A 17,173-nucleotide genomic window follows, 5' to 3' on the forward strand; every position below is an offset into this window, starting at 1 on the left:
GACACAGCAGTAGCTCATCAGCCTGAGCCCACTATTCACAACCTCACCACTTGATTACCTACCTACCTACCTTTGAGCCATCAACACCAGCATCATTCATTCCCACGGCGCACAAATCCCAGGAATCTCACACGGCAAAAATGACGACTCCATCCCTCAGCCTAGAAGAATGGCGCGCCCAGGTCTCAGCCATGAAATCAGCCGTCGCCGCGGCCAACCTCAAACCATCACCCCCGACGAACAGCGACAACGAAGGCGACTGGACAGACGACGAGATTGAGCCCCGGCACCCCAGAAACGGGGACATCTGGGACTTCATCTCGGACGACGACGACCTCCTCTCCGACAGTGATGACTCTAAGGACATCTCCAGCGGTGGTGACGACCAGTTCAGCGGCCGGCCTTCCAGTTCGGAAACGGTTTACGACCTGAACTGGTTGGCGGCGAAATGCCAAAACCACCCCTCCGGTCTTGACGCCCAAGCATTAGAGGGGCAGATTCTGGAAATTTTGACAGCGGGAAAGAGGTCGGAAGAGGAGGTGCAAAGCCAACTGACTGACCTGATCGGTTTTGACGACTTGGACTTTGTGGTCGAGTTGTCTCTGCACAGGGGCGAGGTTGTTGCCGCTGCTGCCTCAGAGAGGTCTGGCACCCGGTTGCTGACAAAAGCTCAGAGGCAGGAGCAGTTACGGGAAAGGGATCGGTTGCACAAGGGCCGAAAGTTGCAACAGGCACGGGAAAAGGAGGAGGAGTACCCCCACGTTTACAAACAATACCATGGTGGAAACACGCTGTCGCACAGCGGGCACAAGTACAAGCTCCCACCCAACAGCCAGAGGTTGGAGTTTGAAAAGCACGAGGAGTATGTCATCCCCGCGGGGCGGGCGGGGACGCTGTGGCCGGGGCACAGGCTTGTCAGCATCAAGGAGCTGGATGGGCTTTGCCGGGGGACGTTTAGGGGGTATGAGAGTCTGAATCGGATGCAGAGCTTGGTTTACCCGGTTGCGTACAAGACGGGGGAGAACATGCTGATCTGTGCGCCGACGGGGGCGGGAAAGACGGATGCTGCGATGTTGACTGTGCTGCAGACGGTGGGGCAGTATCTGACGCCGAGTCCTGGGGAGGTTCATGACGCGAGCGAGTTTGGGGTTGATCTGGCAGAGTTCAAGATTGTGTATGTCGCGCCGATGAAGGCACTGGCGGCCGAGATTACGGAGAAGTTGGGGAAGAGGTTGGCTTGGTTGGGGGTCAGGGTGAGGGAGTACACGGGTGATATGCACCTGACGAAGAGGGAGGTGGTGGAGACGCAGGTTATTGTTACGACGCCGGAGAAGTGGGACGTGGTTACACGAAAAGGGACGGGGGATACCGAGTTGGTGCAGAAGGTCAGGTTGTTGATCATTGATGAGGTGCATATGCTTCATGATGAGAGGGGTGCGGTGTTGGAGAGTCTGGTGGCGAGGACGCAGAGGCAGGTGGAGAGCACGCAGAGCTTGATTCGTATTGTTGGGTTGAGTGCCACGCTGCCGAATTATGTGGACGTGGCCGACTTTTTGGGCGTGAACAAGCAGAGGGGGTTGTTTTATTTTGATTCGAGCTTCAGACCGGTGCCGTTGGAGCAGCACTTTTTGGGCGTGAAGGGGAAGGCGGGGACGAGGCAGTCGAGAGACAACATTGACGAGGTGGCGTTTGAGAAGGTGAGGGAGATGCTGGAAGAGGGGCATCAGGTCATGGTCTTTGTCCATTCGAGGAGGGACACGCAGGCGACGGCCAAGATGCTGTATGAGAAGGCTACGGATCAGGCTTGTGTCGGGTTGTTTGATCCGAGTGGGAGTGAGAAGTTTGAGGCGGCGATGAGGGATGTGAAGCAGACGAAGGCGAGGGAGATTAGGGACTTGGTGCCAAAGGGGCTGGGCATTCACCATGCAGGTATGGCGAGGTCGGACCGGAACTTGATGGAGAGGTTGTTTGGGGAGGGTGTGATCAAGGTCTTGTGCTGTACGGCAACGTTGGCGTGGGGCGTCAACCTGCCGGCGGCGGCGGTTATCATCAAGGGGACCCAGGTCTACAGTGCCCAGGAGGGCAAGTTTGTGGACCTGGGCATTCTGGATGTGCTGCAGATCTTTGGTCGTGCTGGTCGTCCCCAGTTTGAGGATACTGGTATTGGCATGATCTGCACGACGCACGACAGGCTGGCTCATTACCTCACTGCCGTGACCGACCAGCTACCGATCGAGTCCAAGTTCTCGGCCAAGTTGGTGGACAACTTGAATGCTGAGATTGCGCTGGGCACTGTCACCTCGATCAACGATGCCGTCAAGTGGATCGGTTACTCGTATCTGTTTGTGCGGATGAGGAGGAACCCGATGGCCTATGGTATCGACTGGTCCGAGTACAGCGACGACCCTCAACTGGTCCAAAGACGACGCAAGCTGGCCATTCAAGCTGCCCGGACGCTTCGGCAAAGTCAGATGATCATCTTCAACGAGACGACCGAGGAGCTGCGCAGCAAGGACGTCGGCCGTATTGCCAGCCAATACTACATTCAACACACCAGCATCCAAATCTTCAACTCGCTGATGAAGTGGGATTCGGCCGAGAAGGACATCCTCATGATGATTGCCATGTCTGGCGAGTTTGACAACATTCAGTCGAGAAACAACGAGGCCGACGAGCTGTCGCGGATGAAGGCGAACCAGCACTTTATCCCGTACGAGATCAAGGGCGGCATTGACACACCGCAGACAAAGACCAATATCCTGCTGCAGGCATACATCTCAAGGCTCCAGCCAGAGGACTTTGCGCTGACAAACGACTTGAATTATGTTGCTCAGCAGGCCGGCCGTATCTGCCGGGCTCTGTTCATGATTGCGCTGAACAGGAGATGGGGGTACCAGTGCTTGGTTCTGTTGACCATGGCCAAGTCGATTGAGAAGCGGATTTGGGCTTTCCAGCATCCGTTCCATCAGTTCGATCTCCCCAAGCCGGTTCTGAACAGCCTGGACGCGAAGGAGGCTTTGTCGATTGAATCGATGCGCGAGATGGAGCCGGCCGAGATTGGGAATCTGGTCAATAACTTCAAGACGGGCCACAAGATTGCCAAGTTGCTTGACAACTTCCCCACGTTGAGCATCGAGGCCGAGATTGCGCCCTTGAACCGGGATGTCTTGAGAATCAGGCTGTTTGTCACTCCTGATTTCCGCTGGAATGATTACCTTCATGGGACCTCGGAGTCGTACTACATCTGGGTTGAGAACTCGGAGACGTCTGAGATCTATCATCATGAGTTCTTCATCCTTAGTAGGAGGAGGTTGCATGATGATCATGAGCTCAACTTTACGATTCCGCTGAGCGATCCGCTGCCGAATCAGATTTACGTCAGGGCGGTGTCTGACCGATGGCTTGGTGCTGAGACGGTCACTGCTGTTTCTTTCCAGCATCTCATCAGGCCGGACACCGAGAGCGTGTACACGGATCTCCTGAACCTTCAGCCTCTGCCTGTTTCGGCTCTCAAGAACCCGGCCCTGGAGGAGCTGTACGCCCAGCGCTTCCGGTACTTCAACCCCATGCAGACGCAGTTGTTCCACACGCTGTACCACCGACCAGTCAACGTTCTGCTGGGTTCGCCAACAGGCAGCGGCAAGACTGTGGCTGCCGAACTGGCCATGTGGTGGGCTTTCCGGGAGCGTCCTGGGTCAAAGGTGGTTTATATCGCTCCCATGAAGGCCCTCGTCCGCGAGCGTGTCAAGGACTGGGGCGACCGCCTTGCCAAACCATTGGGGCTGAGGCTGGTAGAGTTGACGGGTGACAATACTCCCGACACCCGGACCATTCAAGACGCTGATATCATCATCACCACTCCCGAGAAGTGGGATGGCATCTCGCGTAGTTGGCAGACGAGAGGATACGTCCGAAAGGTTAGTCTGGTCGTTATTGACGAGATTCATCTGCTGGCTGGTGACCGCGGTCCTATTTTGGAGATTATTGTGTCGCGCATGAACTACATCGCTGCGTCGACAAAGAATGCCGTCAGGCTGTTGGGCATGTCGACTGCTTGCGCCAATGCGACTGACTTGGGGAACTGGCTAGGTGTGAAAGGGGAGGAGGGCCTGTTCAACTTTAGGCACTCGGTTCGTCCAGTGCCGCTGGAGTTGTATATCGATGGGTTCCCAGAGGTTAGAGGCTTCTGTCCGCTGATGCAGTCTATGAACCGGCCTACTTTCCTGGCTATCTTGAATCATAGTCCGGAGAAGCCCGTTATCGTCTTTGTGCCGTCCCGTCGGCAGACGAGGTTGACGGCCAAGGATCTGATCAATCTGTGCGGTATGGAGGACAACCCGAGACGGTTCTTGAGCATGGACGAAGATGACTTGCAGGGTGTCTTGTCTCGGGTCAAGGACGAGGCTCTCAAGGAGGCCATCAGCTTTGGAATTGGTCTGCATCATGCCGGTCTGGTCGAGGGCGACAGGCAGATCGCCGAGGAGCTGTTCCTCAACAACAAGATCCAGATCTTGATCGCGACGAGCACGCTGGCTTGGGGTGTCAACTTGCCAGCTCACTTGGTCGTGGTCAAGGGAACGCAGTTCTACGACGCCAAGATTGAGGCGTACAAGGACATGGACTTGACGGATGTGCTGCAGATGTTGGGTCGTGCTGGTCGCCCGCAGTTCGACAGCTCTGGTGTTGCTCGCATCTTTACGCAAGACTCCAAGAAGGACTTTTACAAGCACTTCTTGCACACCGGCTTCCCGGTTGAGTCGTCGCTGCACACGGTGCTGGACAACCATTTGTGTGCTGAGATTTGCGCCGAGACGATCATCACCAAGCAGGATGCGTTGGACTACCTGACGTGGACGTTTTTCTTCAGACGCTTGCACAAGAATCCGTCATATTATGGGCTGGAGATCTCTGCCGAGGAGCACAACACCACTACGGCTCAGCAGCTGGCCAACGAGTTTATGATCTCCATGGTGGACTCTTCGCTCCATGAGCTGACAGTGTCAAAGTGCGTGGAGGTTTACCCCAACGGGGATGTCGACCCTACACCCTTAGGCAAGATCATGTCCTACTACTATCTCTCCCACAAAACCATCCGCCAGCTCGTCAAGAAAGCCAAACCCCAAGCCGCCTTCATCGACGTCCTGTCATGGATGTCCATCGCGACCGAATACGACGAACTCCCCGTCCGGCACAACGAAGACCTCATCAACGCCGAGCTATCCAAGAACCTCCCCTTCCCAGGGACAGCCTTCGGTCTGCCCATGTGGGATCCCCATGTCAAGGCTTTTTTGCTGTTGCAAGCTCACATGTCGGGGATTACGCTGCCGATTACCGATTACGTCGGTGATCAGACTTCGGTATTGGATCAGTCAGTTCGTATCATCCAAGCCGGCATCGACGTCATGGCCGAACTGGGTTACCTCTCCTCTCTCAAATCGTTTGCTTCCCTCCTCCAGGCAGTAAAGGGTGGCATCTGGCCTGACGAGGACCCCGTCTCCTTGTTGCCGGGAGTCTCACTCTCTGCAAACAACAAGCGCAAACCCACGCCGTTGCGGGACATCGCGAGGATGTCCCGCAACCAGAACCAACTCGATCGTCTTGCTCACGAGCTTCACGTCCCGAGTTCTGCAATCGCCAAGTTCAAAAAAGCGGCGGCTTGCCTGCCTGATGTGAATGTCAGTGTCGACGATGTGAGAAACACGTCTTTGACCGTCACCTTGAGGCGTCAGAACCCCATCACGGAAAGGGAGGGGAGGATCTACGCGCCAAAGTATCCCAAGCCACAGACAGAGGGGTATTTTGTTATTGTTGGGGATTTGGCCACGGACGAGGTGGTGGCTGTCAAGAGGGTGGGTTGGAGTGGACGGCAGGTTAGAGACAAAAATGGGAAGAGAAACCCCGTTGAGATTGGGGACAGGCCGACGGCGAGAGTGGTGATCAAGTTGCCTGAGTGGGAGGGCAAGAGGAGGTATGATGTTTTGGTGGTGAGTGATGGGTATGTGGGTGTGGAGTGGGGGGTTAAGGCTGATGTGCCGGGGAAGCCGGTGGTGGATGTCGATGTCGGGGGGAAGGAGAAAGGGAAGATGCCTCAGGGGCAGGAAGGGGAGATGAGTTGAGTTAAGACATGGAAATAAGAGATGGGTTCCAGAGGTTCGAGAAGTTGTCCAAATAAAAGGCTCACAAATACATGAATCGAATATAACGTACACACACCAATAAACAACACTACGAGAATCTGCGAGAATAAAACCTGTCTTTGAAACATCTCTTCATTACCATTACTAATATAATAACCTTCTTTCTTCGCCTATCTTTTATCCTCATATTCCCCCCCCTTTCCCTCCCAATTTCCAACCAAAACCATCACATCCCACCCATCCATCCCCCCCCTCCCCCCTACCACAACTCCGTCCCAAAACCGGCAAAAACACCACGCAAGCCTTCCACAAAATCATCACCGCCTGAACAACCGCCAGCGGCAACATCACCGCCCCCAAAACCACATTCCCCCCGCACAACTCGACAGTGTTCATCCAGATCGCCAAAAACGCCACGGTAAAAAAATGCCTAGCCAGCACCAACGGCCTCTGCATCATCCCCCCCATCAGCGCAACCGGCTCGTCCGTCCTACCCATCTGAAAATACCGAAAACACCCCCTCTGCAGCGCCCTCAGCTGCCAATCATTCGCCGCAAACAGGCTGTACAACGCCTGCGCCAAAACATTGATAATGCTCGTCAGGCTCTTCCGGCGGTAGTGAAACGTGCTCATTGCCGACGCCACCGCTCCGTGATCAGACAGGTTAGGGATTTGCTCCGGGGAGAGCAGATCCGACAAGACAACCACGTCGTTGAACGCGACAGTCATGCCTCCCCCCGTCAAGGGGTGGCGCATATTGTGCGCGTCTCCCAGGACTAAAACGCCAGGGGTGGTTGTCTGTTTCGTGGGCGGGAGCCAGCTGTTTGGCATTGATTTCGGAATCTTCCCGTCGGCGAGCGCCTTGACAACGGAGGGTTGGACTGATTTAGGGAGGGCAGGCAAAACGACGTTTTGGATGTATCCCCTCACTCCCCCGTTCTGAGGGGAGGCAGCCGCGCAGTCGAGTGGGACGTCGATCAAAGCCCTGGTTTCGCGAGTGCCGATTTGGTAGAGCAGGACGACCGACGCGTCCCCGATGCAGACGTGGCCGTAGTATTGCGGGGGGAAATCACAGTCGATCAACTCCAACGCATAAAACTTTGACTTGACGATGGGGGTCTTGTTCAGAAGCGGTTGTCTGAACTTGCTGGCGTAACCATCCGCCACGATGGTCAAGGGAGCAAAGAAGGCCTCTTCCTTCTTGAGGTTCTTCTCCTTGTCTGTTGTCGTCCTCGTCTTCACACCTAGTACCTCCCCTCCCTTTTGGACGAGATCTGTCACCTCTGTTTCGAAAACAGTGATATTCGGATGCTCATGACACGCCTTCCTCAGCTGCATGATGAACCTCCCGTGGTGAAACGCCCTCCCCTCTGGCCCTCTCCTGTCTCTCTTCTGCCCTCTTGTCACCACGACGTTTCCCTCCGGCGAGACAGTAGGGTATGGGATCGCGACGTCATCACCGCGGTACAAGACGTGGTAGCCGTAGCAAGGGATAGCATCGATGCCCTCCAGGCATTTCCCCAGGCCGAGTTTCTTGAGGGCGGCTACACCGCCCGGCTGGAGGAGTTCGCCTACGATGCGGTCGGGCTCGTGGAGCCAGCGCTCGAGGAGGATGACGGAGCGGCCTTGGTTTGCGAAAGAGAACGCGGCTGCGCAGCCGAAGACGCCGGCGCCGATGAAGACGATGTCCGCTTCGTGGTGTTGCTCGCGGCGGGTGCGCTCGTGGTCGAGGGCGGATTTTGGTTTGGAGGCCATGATGATGGGCGGTATGTGTTGTGTGTTTTGCGGAATAGGTGAGAGGGGACGGGGAGGGAGAAAATATCAGACGAACGGTGAGGTCACCGTGGTGTCGTCGTGGCGGAAAAGAAAGGAATTGGCTTTTGGCGATTAAGTTTAGAGTAGAAGGTTGCAAACAAAACAACAAAAGTCCCGCGAAAAAACCAGCGCCTTTTAGACCGCCTCCCAATTCCTCTAATCGTGATTCGTCAATGGGGGGTCGGAGCTTTCTCTCTCTCTATCTCTCTCTCTCTGTCTCTTCAAGAACACGAAAAGCAAAAGAAAGCAAAAAATAAAACAAAAAGTGGTGTGTGTTTCCTGGCTCTCGAAATTGACCTCCAACCGATCTCGACGACAAATCGTCCCATGGCGGGAAGCACCGCTCATCGCCCCCGGTCCCAGCCAACCAATCACCGCCCGAGCGCATGGGCCCCCTTTTCCCCTTCTGCGCGTTCTTGCCCCTGACAAGCCCCACCTACCGCGACCCGACCGCTTCCAGAAATTCACATGTCAGTCGATGGCCAAGACGCTTGAACTCCAATTGCGTGGCCTGTTTTTATTCAAATATGATCATATTCGTCAATTTTTTCATGTTACATTTGTTTCCCTTTTTCGAATCCCCTAGTTCCCAAAAACCTGCCGATAATGCAATATGCTTGGTATATATGTATTGTACAACGACCCCCCCCCCCTTTCCCAACCCTTACGCTTGGGTCAACACCAAATACGAAGCATCCCGGCTCTCTATCCTCCCCTCCTTCCCATAGGTACTATTCAACCAAGGGATCTCGTCAAAGTCCACCGGCGGATACCCAGCAGCAAGCGCGCTCTCCTTCATAACCCTCAGCGCATCCGTGCGCAGTCGTGCAGCGTCCACCCTCAGTGTCTCCCTTGCTTCGACAATGGCTTTGATCGCCTTCTCCAGAACCTCATAGGCCTGCTCTTGTTTCGACTTTGCTGTCGTAGACTCTGGGTTCGGCTCGAACCTCTTGACGTAGGTAAACGCCGTCTTGAGCATGTTGAGGCAGGCAGTGTCCTCTTTGTAAGTGCTGCTCAGAGCCCGCCCAATCGCTAGCTTCAGCCTCGCCACGTCGAGGAGTTTGGTTGCCGCACTGAGGATGATGCCAAAGTTGGCGAGGTTATAGCACGGTGATTCACCTTTGGCCTTGGCGGCATGAGCAGCGTAGACTATCGCTCCAGAGTAGAACCGCATTGTGAGGCATATCCTCGCTGCTTGGTGCAGTGCCGTGTCTGTGGGGTTGATCCCTAGCTCTTCCATGCCTCTGAGGCTATCCTGAACAACCATCAGCATGCGACTTGGGTGCCACGCCTTCCTTTCCCTCTTCATGTCTGTGAAGAGGTTGTGAATCTTCCAGCCAACGATATAATTGATGATTCCCTCCGTCTCAAGCCCATTGTCTTGTGCATCCCGCACGAGTTCGTACGCGTCTTGATAGCTATCCGGCTCAGCCTGCAGCTGCGCCTGAACCGCCAGCCGCAGTGTACCATGGGAGACATCCATCCCCTCGTGTCGAGACACCCTGTACATCCTCAATGCCACCCTCGGGTGACCGTACGTCAGATGCTCCTTCATAACCAGCGCGAGCTCCCTCGCGTCCGCACACTTGCCCTTGTGCGGCAAAATATTGCGCTCAACACGTAGAGACAACAACCTCCCCCTCGTCGCCCTCCCCCCGCTCCCATCCCCCAACGCCGCCCTCACCATCACCGTCTCGGTGTACCTATCCGCAAACTTCGGACTCAGCAACCTCAGCTTCCGATAAAGCGTCCTCAAATCCCTAAACGGCATCTTCCACTCCCTCCTCAGAACCGTCAAAATAACATTGCTAAACGCCGCATCCACCTCAAACCCCAACCCAGCACAGTACTCCAACCACTCCACCATCCTGCCCACATCCCTCCCCTTCGCATATTTCGCCCCCATCACACTGAAGATGTAATTGTTCAGCGGCACCCCCAACCCCTCCACATACCCCCTCAAAAACCCATCCGTCTCCTCCACCGTATGCCCATCCGCATACGCCTTCAGCACCGGCACAAAAACCTGACTGTAATTCTTCATCCCCTCCGGATCGTCCTCCTCAACCTTCATCCTCTCAAAAATCGCCCTCACCGCCTCCCAGTCCCCCCCGGCAGCATAATGCCTCGCAAAAACCCCCAGCATCCTCACATCCTCAAAAACCACAAACCCATCCGCCGCCGACTTTTCAAAATACCACTCCGCCAACGCCTCCTCCCCAGCCTCGAGAGAAATCTCCACCATGACCCGGTACAGCGCATCAGGGTAGAGGACCTCCTTCTTGATGCCCGCCTCCTCCCCAAGGGTATCAAACAGCCTCTGAGTCCCGCCAAAATCCTTATTCCTCCTCCAGTGCGCCACCAGCAACCTCGTAGCCAGCTCGGACGGCATCTTAAAGTCGATACCCCTATACAGTTTTCTCAGCGTGTGCAACACATCATCTGCCCGGTGGTTGTGCGCCTTTTCAACGCAATCGACCGCCAGCCTGGCGATGTCATACAGCGACACCGAGTCCGGCATGCAGTTTGCGTAATTGAACCGGAATATCTGGATCGCCATCTTGTAGCTGTGTTGCTCGGCCAGTTTGGTCAAATACCAATGCGTGAACTCGGGAGTTGCGTCCCCCATACGGAGGGCATAACCATGGCACCGCCGATAAATTTCTCGGCCGTTGATGAGGTGGCCAGCCGCGAATCTCGCTTCAAGCAGCCTCCGGCCGGTTTCGTGGAGGCCGGGGTCAACCACGGGGGTTCGGTCCGCAATTTTGGGACGGTAGACCACCGCGGCGAGGTCAAGGATGCGCAGGCGCGCGTCTTGGTTGGATTTGAGGGTTTCGGCGTGGGCCAGGAGGGAGCGGATGAGGGAGGATGGTTCAAAGGCGTAGTAATCGATTTCGTTGATTTTTCCGCTTCGCAGGACTCGTGCGAGGACATTGCCTGCTTCTTCGAGCATGCCTGCTTCTTGGCAGGTTCTGCAGAGGAGGGCGGTGCCGGATAACCAGCCGGGTTGTCCTGTGATGGCGCTTTCAGAGTTTTCTAGGACGAATTGAACGACGTGGCCGAGCCGGGTTGCGTTTTTGGAGATGCAGGCCTCCTGGATTAACCTCAGGATCTTTATTGTCGAAGGGAACTGAAGGGACTGGACGGTGTTGAGCCACGAGAGGGAAGCGGTTAAGTCGGTAGTCTGTCCAGTCGTCTTTCCTTCAAGCTGTGTCGTCGATACTGTGTTGGTGGGCACATCGGGAACACCTGCGCCGGTGGTAGCCTTCCTCTGAATGGAGGAGATATCCCGAAACGACCTCGCCTTCGCAGAAGCCTGATGCTCCCTATACCATTCCGGAACCGCCACCGACCTCTTCACTCCCTCCTCCCGCCCATCCCGCCACGCCGCAGCATTGAACTCGGCAAAAGGGTCCAATTCCGGCGGTTCAGCCACCAGCTCTACATCCCCCATCCCCCCTCCCACCTCACCCTCCACCCCAGCATCTCTCTTCTCCTGCTTCTCCAAACAAGCCCTTCCAGACTCTCCCCCCCCATCCGCAGGCGAAAGCACAACCGGCTCCTCATCAACCTGCACAGCCCGCTCCTGCAACACCCTCAACCTCGTCCTCCCCCCTCCCGGCCTGTACTGCCGACAGCTCTTGAGCCTCTCCCCATTCTCCACAATCCTCAGCGCGCTGTTTATCCTCCGCCTCCGATCCTCGGCAATAATCGCAATGGTGCAGGTCGTGCCCACAACAAGCCCTTGGAGCGCCGTCAGGGCAGCCTTGGAGGGCACAGGTAGATTCGGCGGCATCGTGGTGGTCGTCGGCGCTTGGTCTTCATTTCGTCCGGCGCATTGCTGGAAAAAGAAAAAAAAAGAGTCGTCAGATTCCCTCCCCTCTGAAACTGCCGTACGTCCCGTAGGTTGGTAAACTCAATCGAGCGCAGCGGCCATCATACGAGAAGAATAATTATTTTTTTTGGGACCGAATGACATGATAGTTACTAGTTTGCGAGAAGCTCCCCTCCCCCCAAAAAAATGGGTCCTTCAAGCTGAGGTTCAAAGACGCAGCCAATCACAACCCCGCCTTCTTGGGGGAGCTTAGGCGCGCCAAGACAAAACTGTTATGGTTGCATTACCCCGAGAATTACTGCAGCTGCTCTATGTAGCTCAGCTATCACCAAGCCTTTCAAAGATCTTCAGTTGTTGTTATTATATCTTGCTGATTGAGGAGTTCATACATCTATCCCATCTATCTCCTTAAAAGTCTGTCTATCCAGCCCAACCCTCCCACCCATCCTCCCAAAAATAACGCCCACATGAGTTAACCTCCCCTCCACCTTCCCTACCCATGCATGTCTTCATCTTTTCATATCATACAATGGTCTATATACAAGTACATTTCATGCTGCGGGCCTTCTATTTACCCTAGATCTAAACGACCTCCCGGCGCTCCATCGGCATGTACCTCTCCAGCTGACGGAGAACATTCTGGTACAAGAACAGCATGCAGCCGCTCTGAATGCTGGTCCAAACCGCCCTCGGCCCAACACCCCTGAACCACCCCCCAATACCCTCGCTCTTGTAGATTATCTTTAGCCCAGTCATGACCGAGGACGTGTTGAGCGTTACAGCACCGGGTTTGGGCGTGTGTGTCGAGGGCGACGAAGTCGATATCAACCGCTTCTGCAGTTTCGGGCTCGCTGCTTCGGCGACTGGTGTGCCATGTTGTCCATCTTTGACAACGGCAGGCTTTGCGATCACGGGCGAAGACTGTCCTGGTACCTCAACGACCTGGGTTTGGAGTCTCGTCTTCACAACGTCCAACGGGCATGTTATCGTCCCGGCCAAACCACCCGCTGCCGCACCAGTCAACAGCTCGAGCTGCCAGCCAATATCCCGGCCGTCCTTCCACTTTCGAGCCCAGGCTTGACCCTGCTCGTAAAACATGAACTGGAGGGCCGAATAAGGCAGATCGCGCCATAATGTGGCACCATAGCCGTAAAACAGAGCCGAAGGGCCTTCGTTGCGGACGATGGTCCTCAAGGCGTCTGTTGTTCCCCGATAGTTGTACCCCGAGGTGAAATGCGGGTTGTTGTATCGTCCCTGAAGCTGGAGTCTTGTCTTGAGCACCTCGGAGGGAACATAGACAAAAGAGGCAACAAAATCGCCGAAAAATCCTGCAGAAAAGATAACCATCAGCCCACGACTCTCCCCCCAGCATCAACCCCCCACCCTCCCCCTCTTCAGAAATTTCCACTAACCAGCCGTGAGATATGTCAAATGTGGCTGGATGCCAAAGTCCAACATCTGCCTCTTGCTCCATTCATAGCTCCCAAAGAACAAAACAGTTCCCGGAAAAGAGCCAAACAACGCCGGCAGCCATCCACCATATAGCCCTCGCCGTATCCCTTCCTGTCGCCAAATCTTGTAATACGAGGATCCGAGAGACGTGTACTTTGGTGGAATGTGAGGGTCGCCCTGCTGTCGTGTTTTTACCGTATCGAGCGAGTGCATGAGCATATCGCCGCTCGTACCGCCTATCCCGCCCGCAAGCATGCACTGCACAAAAGTGAAGACAGGTCAGCGCACAAGTCGTCGGACCGCCGGACAGCCCTCAGAAACCGAGAGAGAAACCAGCGGCAAGAAAAGAGAAATTAGAGTACAAGTGACGACGCACGTGCAGGTAAGGCGGGCGGCCTTCCAGCTGCTCTCCATCTTCGGATTCGGATCTCATATTATGCTGAATTTCTGGAGTGGTGGTATGCTGCGAGAGGATGCCCGGTGTCTGGGTAATAACATGATGGTCGAGGGGGGACTGCTGGCTCGAACTCGGCGACAACGACGACGACGATGTGGTGGTGGTGCTATTGCTACTGGCGGCGACAGATCCAAAGCCTAGCACCATCGCTCGCCCGGGGCAGAAAAAAGAAGAGAATTGCGCTATGCGCCGCCCAGGCCAGGGGGCTCAGGAAAGAAAATTCTCTCGTTATTTTTCTCGGCCTTCGAGTTTCGTCGCAGGGTTCTTGCGTCGTCGAATTCGGGGTTGCTGCGCATATCGCAAATTCAATGTTTCCCAGTTCAAAATTCTGGGCGGCACCTGGTGCTCCAGACCTCCGATCTTTTTTCGCTAGCGTCATTGGTGGCTCTTGGCCCGTGCCATGCACACCCCTTCTCTCTCTTAAGAGAGAGACATGCATTTTGAGCCTCTTGAATTGGCATTTACAACTGTTGTACACATTTGATACTTACACCCATAACCCATAACCCATAACCCATAACCCATAACCCATAACCCACAAATATACAGCCTGTCCCATGTCCCTTATCCGTCCCCTTTGCGTGACCATTCCTACAACCACTCCCACAACCACTCCCATACCTCCTATCCCTCTCACGCCCTCACAACCCCCCTCCCCGGCACCTCGGGAACAACCCTCACCAACCTCCACCCCCTCAAAACATAAACCACCCGTCCCGTAACCAAACCCGCACTGACCGGCCCATAGTAATTACTATCCCTACTCCTATCCCTATTATCCCCCTCCACCCAAACATGCCCCTCCGGCACCACCATCCCAACCGGATACAACACCTTCCTCGTCGGTCCGTCCGTCCCCCAAGTCGCAACCGGCTTCGGTATAATCCTATCCCCCTCCAAACCCACCACTCGCTTGACCACAATCTTATCCGGATCAGTTGGGTTCCTGTTCCCATCATTAGCCAAAACCGCCGCCCCCTTCCCTTCCCCTTCCCCTTTCCCTCCCCTTTCCCTTCCCCTCACCTCCCTCCCTCCCCATGAGACAAACATACCTAAAAGTCACCACCTCCCCCCTCCTCAACCCCTCTCTCACCCCAGCCTTCCAAACCAAACACCAATCCCTCCCCAAACCCTCATTATACCCCCTGTTCAAAAACGGGTACATGCTCGGCCCGTTGACAAGCGTCACCTGCGCAACGTAGGAATTGAACCATATAAATGCCGGGAGCCAGGTCGCGTATCGAAAGAGGTAGTGGCCAAATTGTCGTGCGAAGCTTCCCTTTTTTGGTATCCAGGACGTCCATCGTGGGGCCATTTCATTGAGAGGGTGATTGATGTGTCTTGAGCCCCAGGTGAAAATGTTGCTTCAAGTGATAGGTACAAGGTACATGCAGCTCGAAAGCTGGTGAGTGATTGACTGATGTGCCGTGAAGTGAGGTAAGCTTCTTGGCCGGCGAGAGATGGGGTAGATAAGATAAGGAATTTAAAATAGTGGAGGGGTAGTTTTCGGTGAATGCACTCAGGCAACAACAATATCAGGGGCAAACAACCCAAAGCTAAAGGGAGATACGAGATGCATGTGACAAGTCAAAACACACCCATCGCCATGTTCTCCTAGATGGTGGCGTTGAATACATCATCCGCTTTTCATGACCAAATTACAGAGCAAATGACCACCCCCCAATCTTCATGTCTAAACCCTCCGCTGCCAGACATAAACCCCCAGCTCGATCTTTGTGTATACTGGCACTTTTGTACCCTCATCATTCATCTTAAAACGCTATGAGACATCGAGAATAGCCATGTATCTATCATGCCCACGGCTTTTTGTCCCCCAAAACGCCTGCCCATAAACAATGTATGCATTAAACCGTCTCGGGGATGTTGTCATCAGACTCGCTGACCGACTCGTCACCGCTGACCTCGGCGTTCTCACGCTCCCTCTTCTCCATAAGAGCCTGGAGCTCGGCATCATCCGACTCGGTGACGGCCTTGGGCTCCATCTTGACCACCAGGTGGCCGCCAGCCGCCTCGATGCTTGTGCGGATGTCCACGATGGCCTCCTCTAGCCGAGCGATACCTGCGTTCTTGTCCAGGCACGTGTTGGTAAGACTGCGAGAGAGGTTAGTACAGTGTGTTTAGAGCATATCTCATATTCACTTACACATAGAGAGGAGGAGAAACAAGTCTGCACTTGACCTGAGTATCGGCAGTGTTACGGGCCTCAGCGGTGCGGAGGGCAGTCTTGATGGCATCGATACCCTCATAACCGAAGCAGGTAACCTCAACATCGGCACGGACCTTGGTGGGCTGGGGGGTAAGACGCTTGCCAATGTAAGACTTGAGCTCATCGGCAACCGGGGTGCTGGGGAACTGGATATCGTTCCAGACATCAGGGTTACTACATCGCCGTCAGTATGCGCTCAGCACCCCAGCACGACAGGTATACATACGTGATAGAAAGCTTGAAGGCGTCCAGCGAGTGGCCGTATTTCTTGTTGAGCGGCCAGCCTATTGTCTCATAGAGGGTCTCGATGGGGGTCTCGGTCTTCTCAGCAACGTGTCTCATGATGGAGTGCACAATCTTGGACTTGTTGTAGCGCTCCTCGCAACGAATGATATCCTCGGGCGACACGCGACGCTTGGAAAGATCGATATACCCCTTCTCTTTGTCGACACGGAGAACAACGACAACTTCATTGCGACCGACGCGGATGAGCTTCTGGATCGATCTGATGCGCCGTCTGGAGAGTTCGGAAAGCAGGATCATGCCGTCGATGTTATCGTACTCGAGGAGTTTGACATAGGCTCCCATATCGGCGATCTGCAGCACCCGGTCAGTACCTGCATACGAGAAAAACGACCCGGCAAGCGACCTGAACGTACCTGTTTTACGTTCACCATCACAAAGGAGTCGATTTCGGGGTACTTCTCCTCGTAGAATCTGCAGTTGGAGAGCGACATCTTGACTGTGCTTGCCGTTCCCAGGCGGGGCGAACTCGGGATATGTATTGTTTTTGTTGTGAGGGAGAAGTTCGACCAGTCGAGAGAAAGGTGGGAAACGGGCGAAGACGGTGCTTTGGTGTCTTGGGAAGAACCTGGAAATAGTTGAAGCTCTTGGTATCGCTGCGTTCAACACTTGCCCTTTCAAAGAACAGTCATTGGGCCCGCCCCGCGAAGCAAAAATCGGTGCCACCACTGAACAATACTGAAAGTGGGCTGTGGCTGGTGCGCCTGGCCATTGGTGGGGTGAATTGTGGCCCCACCCTCCAAGAGCAACAGGCTTCCCTGTCGGGTTGAGCCAAAGGTGGGATGAAATGTGGGGGTAATTTTGGTATTGCTCTGCGTAACATACGGTATTCTCTCTGCTTGGCGGCCCACCTGCGCCAGAATTCCGCAGAAGACCTACGTCAACGATTGGAGCTCCAATCACACGCCAACCTGCCACTCCTGCCAGGAACACTTCAATCTGAACAA

The 17,173-nt window shown here is 54.9% G+C and overlaps 6 protein-coding genes across 6 annotated transcripts; 1 reads left to right on the forward strand and 5 right to left on the reverse strand.

Moving 5' to 3' along the window:
* Window positions 1–140: 140 nt before the first annotated feature.
* Window positions 141–6,116, forward strand: mug81 (putative steryl acetyl hydrolase mug81; the record flags this gene model as incomplete). Its single annotated transcript, XM_062949099.1, has 1 exon — window positions 141–6,116. The coding sequence occupies one exon, from the start codon at window positions 141–143 to the stop codon at window positions 6,114–6,116; it is 5,976 nt and encodes a 1,991-aa protein (XP_062797332.1).
* Window positions 6,117–6,320: 204 nt separating this feature from the next.
* On the reverse strand, window positions 6,321–7,892 carry ERG1 (Squalene epoxidase; the record flags this gene model as incomplete). The annotated part of the gene is made up of 1 exon (XM_062949100.1): window positions 6,321–7,892. One exon carries the CDS (start codon window positions 7,890–7,892, stop codon window positions 6,321–6,323), a length of 1,572 nt encoding a protein of 523 aa, XP_062797333.1.
* A 724-nt stretch (window positions 7,893–8,616) lies between these two features.
* QC764_605950 (uncharacterized protein) lies at window positions 8,617–11,748 on the reverse strand (the record flags this gene model as incomplete). Its single annotated transcript, XM_062949101.1, has 1 exon — window positions 8,617–11,748. One exon carries the CDS (start codon window positions 11,746–11,748, stop codon window positions 8,617–8,619), a length of 3,132 nt encoding a protein of 1,043 aa, XP_062797334.1.
* Window positions 11,749–12,231: 483 nt separating this feature from the next.
* QC764_605960 (uncharacterized protein) lies at window positions 12,232–14,011 on the reverse strand. The gene is made up of 3 exons (XM_062949102.1): window positions 13,616–14,011; window positions 13,200–13,497; window positions 12,232–13,115 (listed from the first exon to the last, which is right to left on the reverse strand). Exons 1-3 carry the CDS (start codon window positions 13,841–13,843, stop codon window positions 12,370–12,372), a joined length of 1,272 nt encoding a protein of 423 aa, XP_062797335.1. The 5' UTR covers window positions 13,844–14,011; the 3' UTR covers window positions 12,232–12,369.
* A 318-nt stretch (window positions 14,012–14,329) lies between these two features.
* QC764_605970 (uncharacterized protein) lies at window positions 14,330–15,129 on the reverse strand (the record flags this gene model as incomplete). The annotated part of the gene is made up of 2 exons (XM_062949103.1): window positions 14,749–15,129; window positions 14,330–14,642 (listed from the first exon to the last, which is right to left on the reverse strand). Exons 1-2 carry the CDS (start codon window positions 15,009–15,011, stop codon window positions 14,330–14,332), a joined length of 576 nt encoding a protein of 191 aa, XP_062797336.1. The 5' UTR covers window positions 15,012–15,129.
* Window positions 15,130–15,270: 141 nt separating this feature from the next.
* QC764_605980 (uncharacterized protein) lies at window positions 15,271–16,915 on the reverse strand. The gene is made up of 4 exons (XM_062949104.1): window positions 16,583–16,915; window positions 16,150–16,520; window positions 15,861–16,097; window positions 15,271–15,808 (listed from the first exon to the last, which is right to left on the reverse strand). Exons 1-4 carry the CDS (start codon window positions 16,658–16,660, stop codon window positions 15,562–15,564), a joined length of 933 nt encoding a protein of 310 aa, XP_062797337.1. The 5' UTR covers window positions 16,661–16,915; the 3' UTR covers window positions 15,271–15,561.
* Window positions 16,916–17,173: the final 258 nt, after the last annotated feature.

This window comes from Podospora pseudoanserina, chromosome 6 (genome assembly GCF_035222485.1).
Source record: "Podospora pseudoanserina strain CBS 124.78 chromosome 6, whole genome shotgun sequence".
Classification (NCBI taxonomy): domain Eukaryota; kingdom Fungi; phylum Ascomycota; class Sordariomycetes; order Sordariales; family Podosporaceae; genus Podospora; species Podospora pseudoanserina.

What these genes read in the sequence shown, in the direction of transcription:
- QC764_605960 (XM_062949102.1), bottom strand. Translation starts at nt 13,843, where the DNA reads ATGGTGCTAGGCTTTGGATCTGTCGCCGCCAGTAGCAATAGCACCACC. An exon ending in GCCGCCCGCCTTACCTGCAC is followed by an intron (nt 13,498 to 13,615) that starts GTGCGTCGTCAC and finishes ACTTTTGTGCAG; the next exon opens with TGCATGCTTGCGGGCGGGAT. An exon ending in TTTGACATATCTCACGGCTG is followed by an intron (nt 13,116 to 13,199) that starts GTTAGTGGAAAT and finishes TCTTTTCTGCAG; the next exon opens with GATTTTTCGGCGATTTTGTT.
- QC764_605980 (XM_062949104.1), bottom strand. Translation starts at nt 16,660, where the DNA reads ATGTCGCTCTCCAACTGCAGATTCTACGAGGAGAAGTACCCCGAAATC. An exon ending in TGATGGTGAACGTAAAACAG is followed by an intron (nt 16,521 to 16,582) that starts GTACGTTCAGGT and finishes CGGGTGCTGCAG; the next exon opens with ATCGCCGATATGGGAGCCTA. An exon ending in GTTTCTCCTCCTCTCTATGT is followed by an intron (nt 15,809 to 15,860) that starts GTAAGTGAATAT and finishes CCTCTCTCGCAG; the next exon opens with TCTTACCAACACGTGCCTGG.